The sequence below is a fragment of the Lissotriton vulgaris genome, chromosome 1_1, assembly GCF_964263255.1.
Source record: "Lissotriton vulgaris chromosome 1_1, aLisVul1.2, whole genome shotgun sequence".
NCBI classification, from domain to species: Eukaryota; Metazoa; Chordata; class Amphibia; order Caudata; family Salamandridae; genus Lissotriton; species Lissotriton vulgaris.
Genome location: NC_141685.1, coordinates 1,096,136,911 through 1,096,157,317, shown reverse-complemented (window position 1 = coordinate 1,096,157,317; position 20,407 = coordinate 1,096,136,911). Strand labels below are relative to the sequence as shown.

Sequence of the window (20,407 nt, the reverse complement as noted above, 5' to 3'; positions counted from 1 at the left end):
CTGTGCATAGATCGCCGCCTAGTCTTGGGTCCGGATGATCGCACATTGTTGTCCTGGAAGAGTCTTTGAAGTATCACGAGATAGGTGGCTCCTCCCCTGGACTACAGTGCGCATGGGCATCAACTCCATCCTCAGATTGTTTTTTTCCGCCATTGGGTTCGGATGTATATTGGTTCACTCTAGTCGGAATCGATATAAAACTTTCTTAAGGCCAAAACCTTTAGCTTTTCGTCGGTATAGTCTTGCGTTCGGTGCCTGATTCTTCCAGCTCAGTTCCGAGCCGGATTCCAGAGAGCCGCGTGCTTTCGACGCTGAAGGCCCAGTCGACGCCAGAGACATTATCGACGGACCATCATGGAACGGAGTCCGTTCAAGAGATGTCCCGTGTGCAACTCAAAGTATCCCCACATCAACGTCCACCCGGTGTGCAACAAGTGTCTCTCGCCGGATCATGATGAAGGCAGCTGCATGGCTTGTTCCCGTTTTCGATCCAAGAAGACTCTTCTGCATCGTCGCGCTGCGCGCCAGGAGGCCCAGCAGACTGCACCGGCGCCTGTGGACATATTCGATGCCAGGGATGATGTAGAAGCTGACCGGGAAGTTCGTGAGAACCTGTCGAATCCCGCGTCGGAGGTCGACTAGAACTACGACGCGGATGTTGAAATGCTCGATGCGGAAGAAGTCGTCGACGAGGTAGGAGACGACGACGGGGCCTTTGGGGCCATGGAAGATAGCTCGAGCGAGGAGCTAACTCAAACTGACATTGGGGCCGAAACGCTTCAAAAGGCTCGGGTCGAGGGATCGCCACTAGGCCTTACCCAAGATCTTCCAGTGAGTTCTATGGCCCCGCCTTCGGGCTCGGCTACGGACATTGCTAAGGAGCCGCACCCTGCGAAATCGAAACCAAAAGTGAAGACACCGGTCTCGACGCAAGTGAAAGCACTGTTGCCCCCATCGAAACCAAAGGTGCATATTGCTTTGGTCTGCTCAAAGCCCTCGGACCTGTCGGCGCCGACGAAGCAAAAGGGCGTTATCGACCTGAAGAAACAGCTCAAGGGCGTCGAGACGAAGTCTGGCACGCCGAAGACAAAGGTCAAGGCAGTCGAGCCGAACAAATCGGCGCCGAAGACGGTCGACACCGACAAAGGGCTCAGTGATCCGAAGGTTCTCGAGACTCCGCGTCGACAAGACAAGGCCAAGAGCGGACCGACCCACGAGTCCACGTCTGGTGGTGCCTCGAAGGATTCCGTTGAGTCGACGCAGCCGTCCGCCGCTTTCTCCAAGCAAGTGGCGGACTCCCTAAAGCGCATCAAGGACAAGGCCTCGAGTGTCGGGCCAAAAGATCCTCCACCTTTGAAGCCTGTCGATAAACCTCAGAAGGCGTCGACGCCCATTCATTTCACGTTGCCGCCGAAAGTGGCGCCGAAGGCTTTCGCCCCTAGAATGGCCACCAACGTGCCCGGGAAGGTGTCCTCGGTGCCAAAGTCGACGACAGCGGTCCCATCCTTAAAGCATCGACAATCTTTGTTGGAAGAAGAACAAGAACAATTTATCGATGCCGAAACGGGCAGACTTTCCCTTTATAAGGGGAAAATTGCCCCGGAACAGCCAATGGAGTCCTATAAAATCCCACTAAAGAAGAAAAAGGATTCCAAGTCGACCCCTGTTCTTGTGGAACCGGTTTCTCCACATGGCCATGATGTGTCACCCACTTATTCAGATGTGGACACTGGGGAAGGTGATGAGGATGAATACAGCTATCCCGTCTACACTGAGCCAGATGATACCAATGAACCCTGGGCAGCTGCTACTGACCCAGGTGATCCTCACTCTACCCCAGACACTCAGATGTATGCTGTGAAAACGTCGCCTACAGAGGATTCAGCTGCGTTTAATGCCCTCATTGAAAGGGCAGCGAAGAATCATGACGTCCAGCTCCATGCTGACCCCATTGAAGTGGACTTTCTTTTTGACACCTTTTCTGTCTCAGAGAGGACTGTCGACTCTGCCTATGTTGAAGGGTGTCTTGAAGCATGCTGGGGAGATCTTTGAGGAGCCTACGAGAGCCAGGGTGATAAACCCTAGAATTGAGAAGAAGTATAAACCGGCGCCTGGTGACCCTACTTACATCAAGGGACAGTTGCTGTTGGACTCTCTTGTTCTTTCTAATGCCCGTAAGAGGGCTAATTCACAAACAACGGGTGATGCTCCTCCCCCATACAAAGAATCTAAGGTGTTTGAGGCATCAGGGAAAAGGGTGGCAGCTCAAGCGGCCAATATCTGGCGCATTTCAAATACACAAGCACTTCTAGCCAGGTATGACAGGGCACATTACGACACACTGGAGACCCTGTTACAGCACCTGCCAGACTAATACAAAGAGGCAGCTGAGATGCTCATCCAAGAGGGGAAGCTCATATCCAATGCTTCTATTAAATGTGCACTGGACGCGGCAGACACCGCGGCCAGAGCTATTAACACTAGTGTCATGCTGAGACGACATGCCTGGCTCAGAATCTCAGGATTCAAGCCGGAGATACAGACCCCCATTCTCAATCAGACAGTAAACCCTGATCATCTATTTGGTGGACACCACCTTGGAGAAAATCAAAAAGGACACTGAAACTGCTAAGTCCATGGGGGCTCTGCAGTCCCAGCAGTTATGGGGTGGTTCTTTTCGTCGCTCAAGCACTAGAGGTGTTTCCAGAGGCCAGCTCTCCCAAACCACACAGTACTATAAAGGAGGCACGCAGACCACATACACCAAACAGAGTTGAGGTGGATATTGTGGAAACCGCGCCAAAGGTAGAGGTCGTGGAAACAACAACTCCAGATCCTCCGCCACTAACAAACAGGGACGCCTTGTCACTGCCCCCCGACCACGCAACACCTGTCGGGGGGAGACTTCAACAGTTCCTGCCAGTCTGGAAGTCCATCACCACAGACAGGTGGGTCACGCAGCTTATACAGTACGGTTATTGTCTGGAGTTAACATCCACTCCACCCAACATACCCCCAAGCCACCGTCCTATGTCCGCCGAGCATTTGCACTTATTGCAGCAGGAGGTCCTAGTCATGCTGCAAAAAGGGGCAATCAAGCTTGTGCCTGTGAAAGAAAGTCACTGTACTTCTTAATACCAAAAAAGGACGGGTCCCTCAGACCCATACTGGACCTCAGACCCCTCAATCAGTACATCCTATCGGAGCACTTTCACATGCTGACCCTGCAGCAAGTCCTACCGTTGCTCAGTCAGGGGGATTTTCTCGCTACTTTAAATCTGAAGGATGCGTATTTTCATATTCCGCTACACCCGTCACACAAAAAATACCTCCGGTTCACCATCCACAACCAACATTACCAGTTCAAGGTTCTGTCTTTCGGGGTCACCACAGCACCCAGGGTGTTTACAAAGTGCCTGGCGACGGTGGCGGCACACCTGAGGAGACAAAACATTCACGTCTACCCTTATCTGGACGACTGGCTCATCCAGGCCAAGTCGGCACAGCAGTGTGCCGCCCACATGCCCCACACCATTCACCTTCTTCACGATCTGGGATTCTCACTGAATTGCCCAAAGTCCCACCTGCAACCCGTTCACATACGGCAGTATCTGGGTGCGACGATAAACACTCTGGCAGCCACAGCACAGCCAAATTCAGTGAGGGTCAGCAGCATTCAATCGCTGATACAAAAATTCAGACCTCAACACTCGCTTCCAGCGCGAGTGTTCATGCAGTTGATAGGCATGATGGCCTCCTGCATCTCCATAGTCCCGCACGCGAGACTACATATGCGTCCGCTTCAGGAGTGCTTAGCACGTCAGTGGACTCAGGCTCACGGACAGTTGAAAGACCTAGTGTTGGTGAGCGGTCGGGCATACAACTCTCTGCATTGGTGTAATCCACAAAACCTTTGCAAGGGACGACCGTTCCAAGAGCCTGTGCCACAGATCATTCTGACAACGGACGCTTCTCTCCAGGGATGGGGAGCTCATGTACTCCACTACGCTGTGCAGGGACTATGGACACCACAGCAAAGGAAGATGCACATCAATGTTCTAGAACTGATGGCGATCTGCATTGCAATGAAAGCCTTCAAAGTACATCTGTGCAACAAGGTCCTGTTGATCCGGACCTACAACATGACGGCCATGTACTACATTCAGAAGCAGGGAGGAACACACTCTCCGCAGCTGTCTCATCTGGCTCATAGCATGTGGAAGTGGGCTATTCAGAGAAACATCTTCCTCATGGCAGAACACCTCCCAGGCAAGGGCAATCAGATGGCGGACCTGCTCAGCAGGTACAGCCACCCAATGCACGAGTGGGAGATGCATCCATCAGTACTCCACCCGTACTTCCAAAGGTGGGGTCATCCAGAGATAGACCTGTTCGCCACAAAGGAGAACGCAAAATGCCAAAGCTTTGCCGCCAGGTTTCCACCGTCGGAAGGCAATGTGATATGGATGAACTGGTCAGGCAAATTTGCGTACGCTTTTCCCCCCAGCACCTCTAATACCGCTGGTGGCACGCAAGCTGAAGCAGCACTCGATGATTCTCATACTGGTTGCTCCGACGTGGGCTCGCCAACCATGGTACACCACATTTCTGGAACTGTCCGTGGTACCGCATCAAAGGCTGCGCCTCACACCCAGGCTTTTGACGCAGAGCCATGGCGACATTCAGCATCCAGATCCGCAGCAGCTCAACCTGGCGATCTGGCTCCTGAGGTCTTAGAGTTTAACTACCTCAACTTACCTCCAGACTGTATGGACATCATCCGGGATGCAAGGAAGCCCACCACCAGAGCATGCTATGCGGCGAAGTGGAAGCGGTTTGTCATTTATTGTGCAGACCACAACATTAACCCGTTGGATGCATCTATTCAAAACATCATTTGTTATCTCTTACATCTGTACAAATGTAATCTGGCCTATGCTTCCATTCTTATACATTTATCCGCAATGGCTGCTTGTCTCCAAAACAGACAGCACCTCTCACTTTTTAGGGTGCCTGCCATTAAAGCCTTTCTGGAAGGACTCAAACGAGTCATTCCTCCGCGGACGCCACCAGCTCCCGAGTGGAACCTCAATGTGGTCCTCACCAGGCTGATGGGTCCCCCTTTTGAACCACTGCATTCCTGCGAGATTCAGTTCTTGACATGGAAAGTGGCTTTCCTTATAGCGATTACGTCGCTACGACGAGTTAGTGAACTCCAGGCACTAACTATCCAAGAGCCATTTATTCAGATTCATTCCAACAGGGTGGTGCTTCGCACTAACCCTAAATTCCTTCCTAAGGTAGTTTCTCAGTTCCATATCAACCAGACTATAGAACTACCCGTGTTCTTCCAAAATCCAGAGTCACTTGCGGAGAGAATGCTCCACACACTTGACGTCAAAAGGGCCCTAATGTACTACATTGATAGGACCAAAGATTTTCGGAAGACTAAACAACTATTTGTTGCCTTTGCGCCACAACACAAAGGTAACCTCATTTCCAAGGCTGGTATAGCCAGGTGGATCGTTAAATGTATTCAGATCTGCTATCAGAAAGCCAAGCGCACTCTCACCATTCCACCGTGGGCTCACTCCACCCGAAAGTTGGGGGCCTCCATGGCTTTCCTTGGAAATATTCCTTTGGAAGACATATGTAGAGCAGCCACATGGTCTACCACACACACATTTACAAAACATTACTGTGTTGATGTGCACTCCAAACAGCAGGCAGCTGTAGGGCAGGCTGTTCTAAAAACACTTTTCCAAACTGCTGCAGCTGGCACGGGCGGCCGCCGTTAATGAAGGGACTGCTATGTATTCTATGCACAGATATGAATTCAGCAGCCCTCATGCCTCGAACCGAATATGCTACTTACCAGTAAGCATCTGTTCTTGGCATGTAGGGCTGCTGACATTCATATCGCCCACCCTCCTCCCCGGCGCCTGTAGCGGCTGCAGCATTCACACATACTTCTGGCATGGTCATCATTCACGTAGTTTCACTCCATCTTGGCCACAATGGCTAAAAACAATCTGAGGATGGAGTCGATGCCCATGCGCACTGTAGTCCAGGGGAGGAGCCACCTATCTCGTGATACTTCGAAGACTCTTCCAGGACAACAATGTGCGATCATCCGGACCCAACACTAGACGGCGATCTATGCACAGATATGAATGTCAGCAGCCCTACATGCCAAGAACAGATGCATACTGGTAAGCACTGTTCCCAAGAAGCCGCGCGGCAGCGCGCACTTCTCTACCCCCGAGCGCGCAGTCCCATGTGTGGAGCGCACACAGAGGGCAGGCACATCCCGTGAGAGTATTCTGTGCCACCGCCGCTTTTAAGGCGCACGAAAAGCGGGCATTTCCAGACGGCAGGAGACGGCGGCGAAAGGAGCAGAGGTGTTTCCATGTGGCCACTTGCGTTATGTATTTCCCTGAAACACCTTTCTTTGCTGTATTGTTTTGTAGTAACGCGAGGCTGCGGGGGAGTTGAGTGTTTTTATTTAAGAATCCATGTTAATTGCAGCCCCTTCACGAGCGGCGATTAGCATGGACATTTAAATAAAAGCACTCCATCTCCCCCCAGCCTCGCGCTACTATCAGAACAATACAGCAAGTTTAAAAACACTGCGTGCATTTTTAGGCTAATCTGCCTTGTTTGCCGCCTTGCTGTATTGTTCTGATAGTAGCGCGAGGCTGGGGGGAGATGGAGTGCTTGTATTTAAATGTCCATATTAATCGCCGCTCGTGAAGGGGCTGCAATTAACATGGATTCTTAAATAAAAGCACTCCATCTCCCCCGCAGCCTCGCGTTACTACAAAACAATACAGCAAGTCTGCAAACAAGGCAGATTAGCCTAGAAATACACACTGTTTTTATATTTACTGTATATGGTTTGGTAGTAACGCGAGGGGAGATAGAGTGCTTTTACTGACAATGGGGACATGCAAAATGTCTCAAATATCAGACCCCAAAATTAAAATGCCTCTGGGAGGTGCCTAGTGAATCGCCAGATTGCCATCTAAGAATTATTACTTCTCTGAATGTATTTCCATCACTGGAGCGGACTCACGCTCTGAGAGGCCGAGCAAGAGCTGCAAATATGTCAGACATTTTAAACTCGGCGGGGTCACGTTCCCTCTGCCCAGCTGTCAGTGTTGTTCAGTGTTACACTGAGATTTGCGGTAATATAAAATCCGTCACTGCCAAGGTTTCAAATTGCTTATGTGTGACATTTTCATAATTTTATTCTAATTACGAGTGACATTCGACCACTATGAGTGACGTTTTTTCACGAGCAAAATCAAGAAATGAAGACAAGGGCAACATATAAATATCGTAAATCACACCCTTTTGAGCAACAAGAAACTCTTACAAGATCTTAAAACTGTTTTAAATCACCAGAAATTGATGGGCACTAACCTAGTTAAAAGCAGTAACTCACAGCTAATTCTCATTAAATACAGTTTTGAGAATATGCAGGGCTCATGCTCTTTCGTGAAAACTGTTACTAAACAAAACGCTAATCTTGCTCCAGCACTCCATTATTCACAAGAGTGATCTTGACGTTTTTATTGGTGCATGAAAACTCTAGGACACACAAATAATTCTGCCCCACAATTGTCAAACTTCTAGGAGTGTGATGGTCAGTAGTTGCGTGGCTACTATCATTGGCAGCATAAAAGGGGCAATGGGTGGGAAGTTCCTCGCTGCCCGCGCGTTGTTTTTGGCACTGTTACTGGACTCGGTACAGCCGTTCAGATGCTTTTGTGGGGGGTGGGGTGTTCACATGATACTGGGTGAAAAGGATGACTCTTGCTTAGCCCCATCACACCCACTAATCATCGCTCTCTTAGTTTTTTCCTTGATGGAAAGGCACACTCAATCGATGCTTCTATCCACACTGCTGAATCCTTCTTACCCCCGAGCCATTCAGGAGTTCCCAGGCCAGGGTTCCACCGCCAGAGCACAGTGCCGGAGGGGACCCTAGAGCTTGTGGAGAAAGAAATGTGCCGGTACCTTAGGTGGTTTGTCGCAGATGGTTGAGCCGCTACATAGTTCACAGCAGGGCTCTTCGGAGTTGTAAATTCCTACTGCGAAAAGAAACAGAAATTGCCCGATTCTCCATTAACAGTGCTGCACTCCCGGGATTCTTACTTTGCGCAGAACAGTAAGAACTCAACAAATCCACTACGAACCATATAGGCGCGGCGCAGAGCGAGCTCAACTGCAGTTTCCGCTGTAATAGCTGGAAACGTTGCCCCGCCCACCCGGTATCTAGTCAAACTATGTTGATTTGCCAAATTAAACTCTGGCTGAGACTCAACCTCCATGACAATGAAGTCAATATTTTTGCCGTACCGCTCGGTAATTTTAACAATGTAGCCATCCCTGCCAGCTACAGAGCGAGCTACCTGAGCAAGCCCCCAAGCATGCCACAGCACAACACAGGCTGCCCTCTTATACCAAATAGTCAGTGGTCCTTAAAAGCGCTGCTTGAAAGCTGAGGAGGCACTATAATGCGTGACAATGCATTTCAGTGCGGTGATGCGGACCACCACACTGAAATGCGTTAGTCGAACGCATGATCATGCGTGATACTTGGCAGGGCTGACACTATAGTAATGAACAGCATCATGCCCCATAGTTTGAGTTCTGCTTTATGAGCAGACACCCAGCATCCAATGAGGTTTGTAAAGTTGTTGTGCAGTCCTCAGAGGTCCGATAGGGCTGCAGAGTCTGTAGAGGAGAGCACAGCATGGGTCCTACTTACATTTCTTCACCTGGGCGTGTTAATAGTTCTTGGAAATCAGAGTTTCACTAGAAAACAAAATATGGCCGGCTGTGAACATTATTAACCCTATTCACTGGAGTGGAGAAGTGTGGCTCAATGGTTAGAGCGGCAGACCCTGATGCAGAGGTCTAGCCCGGGACCAGGGTTCAATTCCCTGCCTCGGCAGGTCTTGGGCTCAAAATTCCACAGACCTGGTAATTCTCGCCTCGGTGCCTATTCCAATCATGGAGTCCCACTCTGCAACTCCGGGCAATAGCTTGCTTAATCTCCACAACGGCCCCCACAACGCTAAGGATGCCTGGCCTCCACCTTGGGGGTGCCCAGGAGTGGACGCCTCACAGGGAAAGCCAGGATGGGTTCCACAGCAGTATTCGTACAAGCGCCTTGAGACCCTTGCGGGTGAGTAGTGCGCTATACAAGTATCAATTTACAATTCACTTCTGCTTAAAGAAACAAAGCCTAGTCTATGCCAGTTTACAGTTAAATGTGTAGGAATGCATTAAAAATAGAAATCCTGTATAGCAGCCAATTTGCAAACCGGCCTTAAGGCCCTTAACGTGGCGCTGTATGTGTGAAAATGCACCATCTTTTCACTTTTCTAAGTAAACGTTTAGAGTGACATTTGGCGCTGCACATGCACGTGGTCTGGTTCCTGGTGCACATAGCCATGGTTGCAGCGCACAGAGACCCTCCACTGCCGCACACAGAGGAAATAAATTAGAGGGAACATTGCTGGTAAGTAGCATATTCGTTAGGGAGCCAGAATGATCTTGATGGCTCCGGAGTGGCCACGGCAATGGGGGTTCGCAGACCCATGTGAAGCTGCTGTTTAGACTGGCCCATTTCATGATGTTTGGAGGCCAGATGGTTCATCCCAACCTCTCCCTTTCAGGTCTCCCATAGGCAGCGCTTGCGCTGTCACTAAGAGACGTGCTGTATTTAGGATATGGGCATTAAGCTTCTCCTACGTTATTCCCATACCTTTTGTTGGCTCCTTGCAGAGTCTTTCAGCATTCCTTTAAATCATTGTTTTATTTGGTAGTGGTACTTCCTTCTTCCTGTTTAGTACCTCCCTTTCTTCCATTGTTACCTCCCATGAGAACAGCCCCTGTTACGTGTGCCTCACTCGGCAGGGTTATTTAGAGAGCTTTGACTGCACCATTTTTTATTTTTTTATTTTTATGCATGCTTCTGCTCCTTCATTGTTCTGTTTACTGGGCTTATGGCAGCTTCATTTGCCATGCCCTCCCACCGCTTGACCTGGTTGTTTTATTGTTTTTGTTTGTTTAATTGAAATTAGTAAAGCAAGGGCAGGAGATTAAGTGATTTGCCAAGAATTACCGTTACTGGATGTTGAGCCGATGCAGAGCCTCGAACACTGATCCCCATCTCCCAAGTCGGCAGCTTTGACTGCTGAACCACAAGTAAGACCTGGACTCGGACTAATGACGTTTACCGGTAATTATTAGGGTAATTCTATGCAATTTCCCAACTTAAAAAAGAGTCCCTCTACAGATTTTTAACACAAATTGCTTTTTTGAGAGACAAACCACTGTAGTGGCTCTGCTCTCCCAGATGAGTGGTTGCAGGGAGCCATTAATCAGGTGAATCGTATGAAGCCTGCCAGAAGCTATCCTTTTTAATTGCGAGTTCTTTGTTGCGTCTGCATGTGTACTGCACAAACAGCGTCTTCTGATAAGGTGCATTGCTGGCATGCACCTTGTAAACTCAGCCAGGCGGTGGGGTGCGGAGAACTCCACATGCCACTGCCTTTCCCGATCACATATGCTGCACAACATTTGACCCAAGATCCTTGCCACTGGATTCAACTAGCCTGGCTGATGAAGGGTGTTACCATATCATCTCCTTGTGTTTGGCACATTTGATCCTGGCAGCCCCATAAGACTTGTGAAACTTGAGGGGTCTGCGCTGTTCGCAGGGCCGAGATTTATTCTCTAGCTTTCAAAGAGGTTGAACTAACAGCCAGGCTGAGTAGGGGCCTGCCATTTCCCTAGAACAGCATAAAAGAAATGCCACCTGCCCCAATCTATGCTACCAGAAAGCAAATCTATTTGGCTGACCTAACGCTCATTCCACCAGAGGGAAAGCGGCTACAGCTGCTTAAATCAGGAATATTCCAATCGCTGAAATAGGTAAAGTGGCTATGTGGAGATCTGTTCACACTTTTACCTAACACTATTGTTTGGACACCGATACTGGAACAGATGCTCAAGTAGGACCGTGCTCCCTGAGAAATTGATTTGCTTAATCTGGTCTGAGCATAGTCTGTTTTCTTTCCACCGCAGTTTCTGAGGATCTGATTGCTACTCCATTGAGTGCTTATGACTATCAATGGAGATCCCCCGAGACAGAAGGAATGGTTTCTTAACTGTAATCCTAGTTTTTTCTCAGGGAAATCTCCCATGAAGTCATAAGCAAGTTGCACCTTCCTCCCCGGTGGAAGTAACCGAATCTTATTGGACAATTTCCCTACCTAATACTGCCGCTGTCTCTGTAGAAAAGAACGGAGGCCACTGCGACCTGCTGGGTATGATGGGAAACTGGTGGGCTATGAGTCCTTAAAGGCACAGATGGTCTTTTCATATCTACATATGGCAATCTGTGGGTCTCCACATTGTCCTATCCTCCTTCATCTTTCTCTTTTTAAAAGGTTTGTGAAGGAGTTTTAAACAGTCAAATATCACAATCTGAAGCAATTGGCCAATGTAGCCTTCCATATAGGCTACAAACATTAATGCCTTAAGTGTCTCTCCAGGCCTTACTGAAGAAAGGCGAACATCTACACTTACGATATATTGTGAAGAAGTGCTCTGGGATCCCCGTACTTGGGTGTGGTGTGGCTATACAGTGCTTATGACTTAAATGGAGATTGCCCTGAGAGAGAACTAGGATAACTGGTAAACCTTTCCTTATAGAATCTCATACTATCAGTGCACTGTCTTTTGAACTTGTAAAAGATTTGTACATTGGCGTATGCTGTTAGCATTATTTCTTGTTTTTTGAAGTACCGAAAGGTGTTGTGGGAACTAAAGCACATTCAGGGTATTTCATTTGGAAGGTTCAAGCTGATTTTAAGGTCCTGGAGTTAACGTCTAGACACTGCCTCTACTAAAACCAGTCTGCCTCCTCTTCTGCAGGTCTCATAGGCAGCTGTACCAACTCCAGCTACGAGGACATGGGACGTTCAGCTGCTGTGGCAAAGCAAGCCTTGGCACATGGGATTAAGTGCAAGTCCCAGTTCACCATCACCCCAGGCTCGGAGCAGATCAGAGCTACCATAGAGCGAGACGGATATGTGAGTTTATTTGCCCGGAGTAGAGGAGTGCCTGCATCTATTAGAACTTTCAGAGATGGGATTGTGGAGGGGGGGGTGGTTATGGCAGGCAGTGATGATAGGGCATATCCATTGTAAAACAAAGGTGTATGAGAATGATACCTTTAGTTTGTAGAATATGTTTAAGGTAGCCTTGCTGGATTTTACATCCCATAGCAGAAGCACAAATTCAGATGGGAGGCAGGATAACAATTGTGAGCAGTGAAGGAGAGCATGGTGGGAGTGGGATTATAGGACACCTAAAATTACTTTTGAAAATAGGCGTTCAGGAGACCATAATTAATTGGAAAGGAGATATATGATGGGCTCAGCAGATAGCTGTAATGAGATAAGTGGCTGTTGATGGGAGGGGAAAAGTAGAGAGCAGCCAATATGCCAGGCTGTAAGGAAACCAGTGAAGGGAAGATAAGACCACTTGGGTGCAAGAAGAGGTAGATATTGAAGTGAGGTACAAGAGGGATGGGGGATCTTGAATGTAGTAACGCAGAAAGTGAGCAATGGAACAGTGGTGGTAAAAGAAAGTGATAGGGTTCCCAAAGGATTTCTCACTGCATTCTCAGAGGTAAAATTACGGTGTGCCTCTCCTGCACTGCTTCTGTTAAGTGCCCTCATCCTTCACTGTCTGGCAGACCACAGATTGGGACTAAGTGTGTTTGTGAACTAACTGCATTGTGAAACTGTCTCCAGGGGTGTGAAAATGAATGGCATCAGCCTATGCATGAAAACTTGTATTTTTATTTATGACATTGATTTCCTTTTCTTTCAGGCCCAGATTCTGCGCGATGTGGGAGGTGTAGTACTGGCGAATGCCTGTGGCCCTTGCATTGGACAGTGGGACAGGTAAAATGTTGGACAGAAATATAAAAAAACGGAGAAAAGATTGCCTAGATTGCTGTAAGGGTGATGGGATAGCAGGTGCCTGACAGATATGAGAGTGTGTACATAACTGAGTAGATGTAGAAAATATAGATCTGCTTTGCAACACATTGTGGTTTTTGATAGGGGCAATAGGGGAGGACTTTAACATAATACAAAATATGACCGTGTTTTAATTTTACCAAATTGTCTTCCGTGCTTTATTTAATACATTATTTTTACATGTAAAAAGTGGGGAATCTTTATTAAAGCTTTAGTTTGTTAAAGGGGGAACCAAGACTTGACCTTCCATGTGTAGGCAAATCATGAGTAAGATATCTGGTATATGTGTAAACACTCTTGTGTTAGAGAGCTAAAGGAAAATCACTTGTAAAAAATGACACCGTAAATCCCAACATAGTCCTTAATTTACTCTGTCTGAACGTGGTAAAAAATGACACCGTAAATCCTAAATTAGTCCTTAATTTACTCTTGTAAGTTCTGTCTGACCGTGATAATTGTGTTCTTGAAGAATTGTGCCTTCGTACTGGCTTCCAGTTTTGATGGATTGCTTGTACAAGGATTCTGTTCATTGCTTTCTCCCTATGCCTAATTGGAACTGCCTATGCCTATATTGGTTAGCCATGCGCTTTATAATTTAATTTTAATAAAGTCTTCCATTAATCCTTGAATCAACCGCAGGACCTTTCTTTGAAGTGCACAGCAGTAGTTAAGGCACAAATTTCTTTGTCTGCAGTCTTGAACTCCTAAAAGAGGCACAAACTCTCACTTAGTCAAAATGCAGAAGTTCAGCTTATTAGTAATGTCACTAGACAACATAGCATCTCCTGTTTTTTTTTTTAAAAGCCAATATTTTGCTTACCTGTTTGAAGAGGGTAATCATCAAAGTAGTGGTTATAGTATAAAGAACTGGTTATAAGGGTCTTTCTGCATTTGTCTTCTAAAATCAGCTAACACAAAGGTGCTAGACATCTGCTCTCTAAAGCACAGCATCATCTTTTATCAAGAACAAGTCATTTTCAATGACTGCCTTTTCTGTTACAGCAGCATTAACTTGGAGTGCCTTACCTCTCTCCTTAGGACAGGAATAGTCTCTGACCAGCTTTCGGAAGCTGTATAAAAACCCTTTTATTTAGTCATTAGCTCGTTCTTTTATGTTTGAGGATGCTGATTTGTATCTAAGTGTTTCAGTTGGTCATGTTAGCTTCACGTAACTTCAAAATAAGTGTGCTCTACAAATTCCATATACCAGAACTTCGTATACCTATTTCTGGATGACGCATATCAAAGTCACAAAATCGCACCAGGCTCTTCAACACTTGGCAGATAGTAGTATCTGCTCTGCAATTCTTAGTCTTGCATCTCAAGCAGGCAAAGCTCCCATTAACTCAGTTACAGTCCTTTCACTGTCAAGGAGCAACTCTGGACTCACTAGAAGCAAATGTTTATCCTTCTAGGTTTTACACCATCTCGCATCTTTCTACCTCCAAATGCTAGTCTTTATATGAATGTATTGCAACAATGTTTGAAAGTCTAGTGGTGCCAATATTCTCATAGATGGAAGGGGAGTTGCTCTGTATTTTAATGTGGTCTAGTTGCTGGTGGTGCCATCTGCACAATCTCCTGTTGTATGCTATTCCAGGAAGATGTTCTGTGCATACATATGCCTCCCTCAGCACCTGAAAACACAGATCTTTAGAGGCAAGTACCATGCTGTCACGGGGGGTGTAAGATCTGCTAGAGACTTCTAGCTGCAGATTTCTTACCTTAGAAATATCCCCAGACTGGATCCGAAAATTATTTAGTGAGCATTACCCCTGTGCATCAGTAGGTGGTGTTGATCAGCTCTGCGTGCGCTGTGACTATATAGGCACCTCCACGGCGTCCATTCTTTTATTTCCACGCCAGTCAGTGTAGATCAGAGAGAGCTACCCCTTCAGTCACTTTCTGACAGCGCTTTTGTTTTGACTTTTGTCAAAGTGTTTTTTGAGTTTTTTTCTCCTGGTGTGGCAGGAATGCCCTCTAGGAAGGCTGGTTTAAGCCCTGCGGTGCTGGTCAATGACTGATGTTGGCGATGGACACATCTTGTTTGCCTTTGGTCCATCGAGCAAGACCTGCGTCGACTGCCGCACCATGAACCCGAAGGCCTTGAGGGAGCAGTCCCTCGAGCTCCTGGTGGCTCTATGTGCGACACCGTGACTGTCGCGTTTCTGGTCCAGTGGACTTAACCGGTATTGGTTGTGGAGCCCAAATTTCAACTTCATGAGTTTTATAAGGCCATTCATCTCATATTAAAGCAGCCTGCTCCCGCAATTGGGGCCCGTGGGTTCGGGATGGTCCCCTACTGGATCCACACTGACTGCACTGGCCCCAGCACCAGTTGGGCCCCTAGGATTCACTGATGAATCTGGACCGGTGCTGTTTGTACCTCATCGACATTCCCTAATGCGGGTCCCAATGCCAATGCTCCTAATGGTGCCACCCCTATTCTTATCCCCCAACTTTGAAACACAGCCAGAGGGGCACCACCTGAACCCTACTTCAGCACCGACTCAGGCCCCGGCTTAGAAGGCATGGCTCGAGCTCTATTTTTTTGGAAAACCTTTATTTACAGTTACAATGTTACATTTGCGTGCCTACAACCACAAGGGCCGGCCGTCGCTAAAACAAAACAGTAGCATAATATTGCACAAGTACACAGCACTTCAGACGACAACCCGGGGGTCCGGCGGCGATTTAGCATATATTTCTTGAGAGCATATGATAATGCACAGGATGGATTAAGGTTTTGCATTTTAAATATATATAAACAAACAATAAAAACAAACCAAAAAAACAGCGAGGCAAAAAAGGGGGACTATATGGTGAGTGTCCTTCCCAAGAGGGGGAGAGCTGCATCAGAGAAATATACGCAAATGTCAGTGAATGAAGCAATGGAAGGGGGGGGGGGAGGGAACAGAGAGTAAACAATCACACTATCAGCGAAACTCTACATGGTATAAGGAACGTCAGGCTATGGGGACTGCGGCATTTCCGGGATATTTACAAGAGGAGGAGTACAGATCTCCCTCGATATAGGTTCCACTGATTCCATATTCTCCCCCACTTCTTGGGCCTGCCACATGCAACATACACCGTTCTTTCCCTAAACATGCACCAGTCCATGTTCTCTTTCCAAGCTGAGACGTAGGTGTTCTTTGGGATCCCCACTGTTAGGCTATGTCCCTCTTAGCCACCTTATTCCCAAGAGTAACCCATTGTGTCTGTGCCACATTATAGTCATTTGGTGCCCACACATTAAGTAAACAACGTCGGGCTTCAGGCAACAACGAGACTCCCGTAACTTACTCCATGACAACATGCACACGGTTCCAAAATGACACCACCTCAGGGCCCTCCCATAAGATATGGAGGAAGGTACCCATCATACCACACCCACGCTTACACAACCCATCCACAGAATAACGCATACGCAACAGCTGGGGGCCCGTTGGGTAGATACGATGTAAGATTTTTAATTGCACCAGTCGGAGACGGGCCAGAATCACGACCTCTTTAGGAGAGGATATCGCAGCCTGCCAATCTTCATTATCCAGCTCCAGTCCATCACCGGTCCAAGCCTCCCGCAGCTGTAGGAGAAGATCCGTTCGATCAGTAATACGTTTTATATATGAGGGAAATGGTGCTGTCCGGGACATGTCCATCAAGCACCCTATCTTCAAGAGGAGAAGATTCCGGGATCAAGGTTCCGGCCGGGAAGACCGAACCAAGTGCGTGCCGGATCTGCATGTAACGGAAATATTCCCGATCGTTTAGTGCGTATTCTGCTTGCAGTTCCTCAAAGGTCTTTATCCTATCTTTGACCCAAAGATCCCCAACCTTACTGATGCCAATGAGGTCCCACTTATCGAAACCCTTAGTAGTCCATAAACTGCCTAATTTTTCAGTGACTTAGAGCGGAGTCGCTCGAGTCAATTTATCCGACCATCCCATAGCTGCAGTCTCACTACACCACACCCGCACCGCAACTCCGGTGGGCCCCGTTAATTTCCTGCCAGTCGATTTGGAGTATAGCGCCCTGTTGTAGTTCCCTCGCGGGAGCAGCCATTTATTCATTTCGAATGTTGGGTTTGACGCAGAGCCGTACATGGCATGGTTGATTGCACTCAGCTGGGAAGCCCAGTAATAGCGTTTGATGTCCGGTAACGCAATGCCCCCATCGTACCAGGGCAGCGTTAACTTCGCTAGGGCGATGCGGGGACGCCCGCCCCACATCAGCTGCCTCTGAAGGCACTCTATCTCACGAAAATAGCTGGCGGGTACGAGATCGAGCACATTTTGAAGGGCGTATAGAATCGAGCCCTATTCTTAAGGGCTTGGACTGAGAGAGGATTGTGAAGGGTCGCTGGACCCTGAAGAATACCAGCGTTTTGACCCAAACTTGGACTGGTGTGAGGATTTGGTGGAGGCCTCACTGTAGGAAGCTGGCTCTGTATATACTATACCAAAGTGAGGTATAGTGTGCAGAGAGTCCAGTGGAACCCCAAAGGTAGTAGAGGTAAAGTTAGATAGCACCTCACTTTTTGTCGTACTGTGGTCGAGCAGTAAGTATCAAAGGACAGTGTTAAGCATTTGTTGTGCCCACTCAGTCAGCAATTGAATTCAAACATTCAAAGACTGAACTTCACACCAATTGATTTTGTATAAAAATATTCTTTTAGGTATTTTATTTTCTAGAACCAAGCAAGCCTGGCACAGGTAAGTGATAAGTGCTTTGCGGTAAATATATAGTTGTAATACAGTTTGGATTTGTAATAGTATATACACCTTGTTTTGACTTACAGTATGGCTTCAGAGAAATGCAATACTTTGTAAATACAGTACTTGAAAGGGTTTTTCAGTAAAATTACAGGTAAGTTACTTTTGAGGTTACTTTTCTTACTCAAGAGTAGTATACCTGGATACTACTCTGGGACATTTCCTGCAAACAGGTAAGTAAAATCGTTTTTTGTTAGCTAGTGCAATTTTTAAGAATTTCTTTAGGTTTTCAAACTTCACACTTCGAAACTTTTCACAGAAAAACAGTCAATGTTATCCTATAGAGGAAAATAGTGTTATCGGTTTTGGGGTAAGTATTTGGTAGTGGGAGTTGAGGTTCTGGGTGTAGACTCGGGGGTGGGGGGGTCCCCCAGGGTCAAGTCTGCACTCTAGTTAAACCGTCAGCGGCACTAGGGTGGCCGGGTCAGAGTGCTGAGGCCCAATGTTATCCAATCAGGGATAGGGGGCCTCCGGGTGGTGGCTGCTGACTAGCAGGCCACTTGGTTGTGGGAGCAAAGCTCCTGGATTTAGCTCAGGGCAAATAAGGAAACACAGTAGCACCAAAGGTGCACCCTCAGAGGCATGGGGGTGGATGGGTGCAGTGTGCTGTTTCGACCTAGGGCGCCCTGTTTTCAATGGGGAACCTCCGGTTTGCAAAGGCACTGCAGGCTCGGGGACGAAGGTCTTCTGGGTGCGCAACCACTTCGAGAGGTAAGTTTGGAAGTTAGGGGTTGGTTAGGCACCGTCAGTTTGGGCACCCAATGTCTTGGGGCGTCTGGTGCAGGGGTACCTTTTCGGGTTAGATCTTACCAGCTCCTATTTGTGGTTGGGAGGGACCTTATGGATTTAGGCTGCAGGCGTCTGCAGGAGGCTTGAGGCTGGTCGGGGGTCGCCGGATCTTGGGTCAGGATTTTTGGAGTGACCTCCTTGTGGTGTTTTCCCACACGAGCTCGGGCCGTGGACGACGGCTGCCGAGTGTTGCGGATTCGTGGTTTATGGCCGGGCCAGAGGTTGCAGATGAATGAATCTGGTGTACACAGGAAACAAGTCTTTGTGGTTGAAGGCAGTCTGGTCCTCCGGGGTTTTGGAGATTGCTGGCTGCAGGACACACAGGGATTTCGCAGGAGCAGGTTCGAGGAGGAGACTGTCCGGTAGGGCTGGGGCAAAGTCAGTGGGCGTCTTCCTCTTGTTAGCTGCTGCACTGCTGTTCGGTCCTTCTTCTTCTAGTTTTTTCTTTCCTGCGGAAGCAAAGTTCTGGGGTGCCTCTAAATACAAGATTTAGGGCCGTTGCAGGTAGGTAAAAGGTAGGGACCAATGGTTCCCTTCCCTGGTTGGGTACACCCCCTATTATGCCACCCTCCAGTGGGAGGGGAGTATGAGACTGTCCCTGGGTGGCTGAGCCCCCCATCTTCAAGATGGCGTGGATTGAGAGTTGTGCTTCAACTTTCTTCCCCCACCTGAGAAGTGGAGTTGGCAGAGGTGAGCACACCTCTTACTCAATTGTTTTTCCCGCCAGTCCCCCGCCCAAAGTGGGGGTCAGAACCAGTGGGCACCAGTTGCTGAGAGCAGCAAGTGGCCTGGGGAAGCTCACAAAGACGGCAAACCTTTGCAGTTTTCCCTTCCTGAACCCTGCCCATCCTGGAGGAGGCAGCTTGGCACCTCGTCCCAGGATGTGCATTGTTTCAGACCCAAGAGAGCAGCAGGCTCTCGACCCAGGGGTCCAGAAACATGTCTGGTGGTGGCAGCTGAAAGCAGCCACTCAGCCTGGACACTAGTAGTGGGTTAGTTTTAGGGGCATCTCTAAAATGCCCTCTCTGTGCATTTTTCATTAAATCCCACACTGGCATCAGTGTGGGTTTAATGTGCTGAGAAGTTTGATACCAAACTTCTTAGTTTTCAGTGTAGCCATTATGGTGCTGTGGAGTTTGTAATGACAAGCTCTCATCACCATGTACTCTTAATGGCAGCACTGCATTTACAGTGTCCAAGAATGGACTTAGACACTGTAGGGGTACAGGGCTCATACACCTGTGCCCTCACCACTGGTAAATGTGCACCCAGCTAGAGGGGTGACTGACCTATGCCAGGGCAGGGGGTTGTAGGCATGGCACACATATGTGTGCCACGTTGACTCTTCACTTTGTCCTGCACCAAAACACGCAGCCTGTGTGTGTGTGTGTGTGTGTGTGTGTGTGTGTGTGTGTACGTACGTACACAGGGCCTCAAAGGGTGGCACAATAAGTGCTGCAGCCCTTAGAGGTCTTCCCTGGTCATAGTGCCCTGGGTACCTGTGGTACATTTTACCAGAGGCTGACCTGTAACTAGAGATGCCAATTGGGATAGTTTTGGGGAAAGAACACAGGCCATGGGAACCTGATTGGCAGGGACCCAGGGCACATCAAGTCAAAGTTCATCAGTAGTCTGGCAAAAAGTGGGAGACACCTCTCCAGAAACTGCAATGCTTTCTACCCCTACCATATATAAGGAGGAAGGAAGCGTCATTTGCAATGGTAGGGAGTCCTTTGCAATTGTGGTGACTAGGGTAGCCAGGGTCCTGGACC

General features: G+C 48.1%; 1 protein-coding gene across 1 annotated transcript in view; it reads left to right on the top strand.

The window, feature by feature from the left end:
• The window catches only part of ACO2 (aconitase 2), a 340,183-nt gene that overhangs the window by 191,627 nt on the left and 128,149 nt on the right, over window positions 1-20,407 (top strand). Inside the window, exons 10-11 of the mRNA XM_086963512.1 lie at window positions 11,956-12,113; window positions 12,919-12,992. Of these exons, the coding sequence (XP_086819638.1) occupies window positions 11,956-12,113; window positions 12,919-12,992 (232 nt within the window). The remainder of the gene's footprint in view (window positions 1-11,955; window positions 12,114-12,918; window positions 12,993-20,407) is intronic.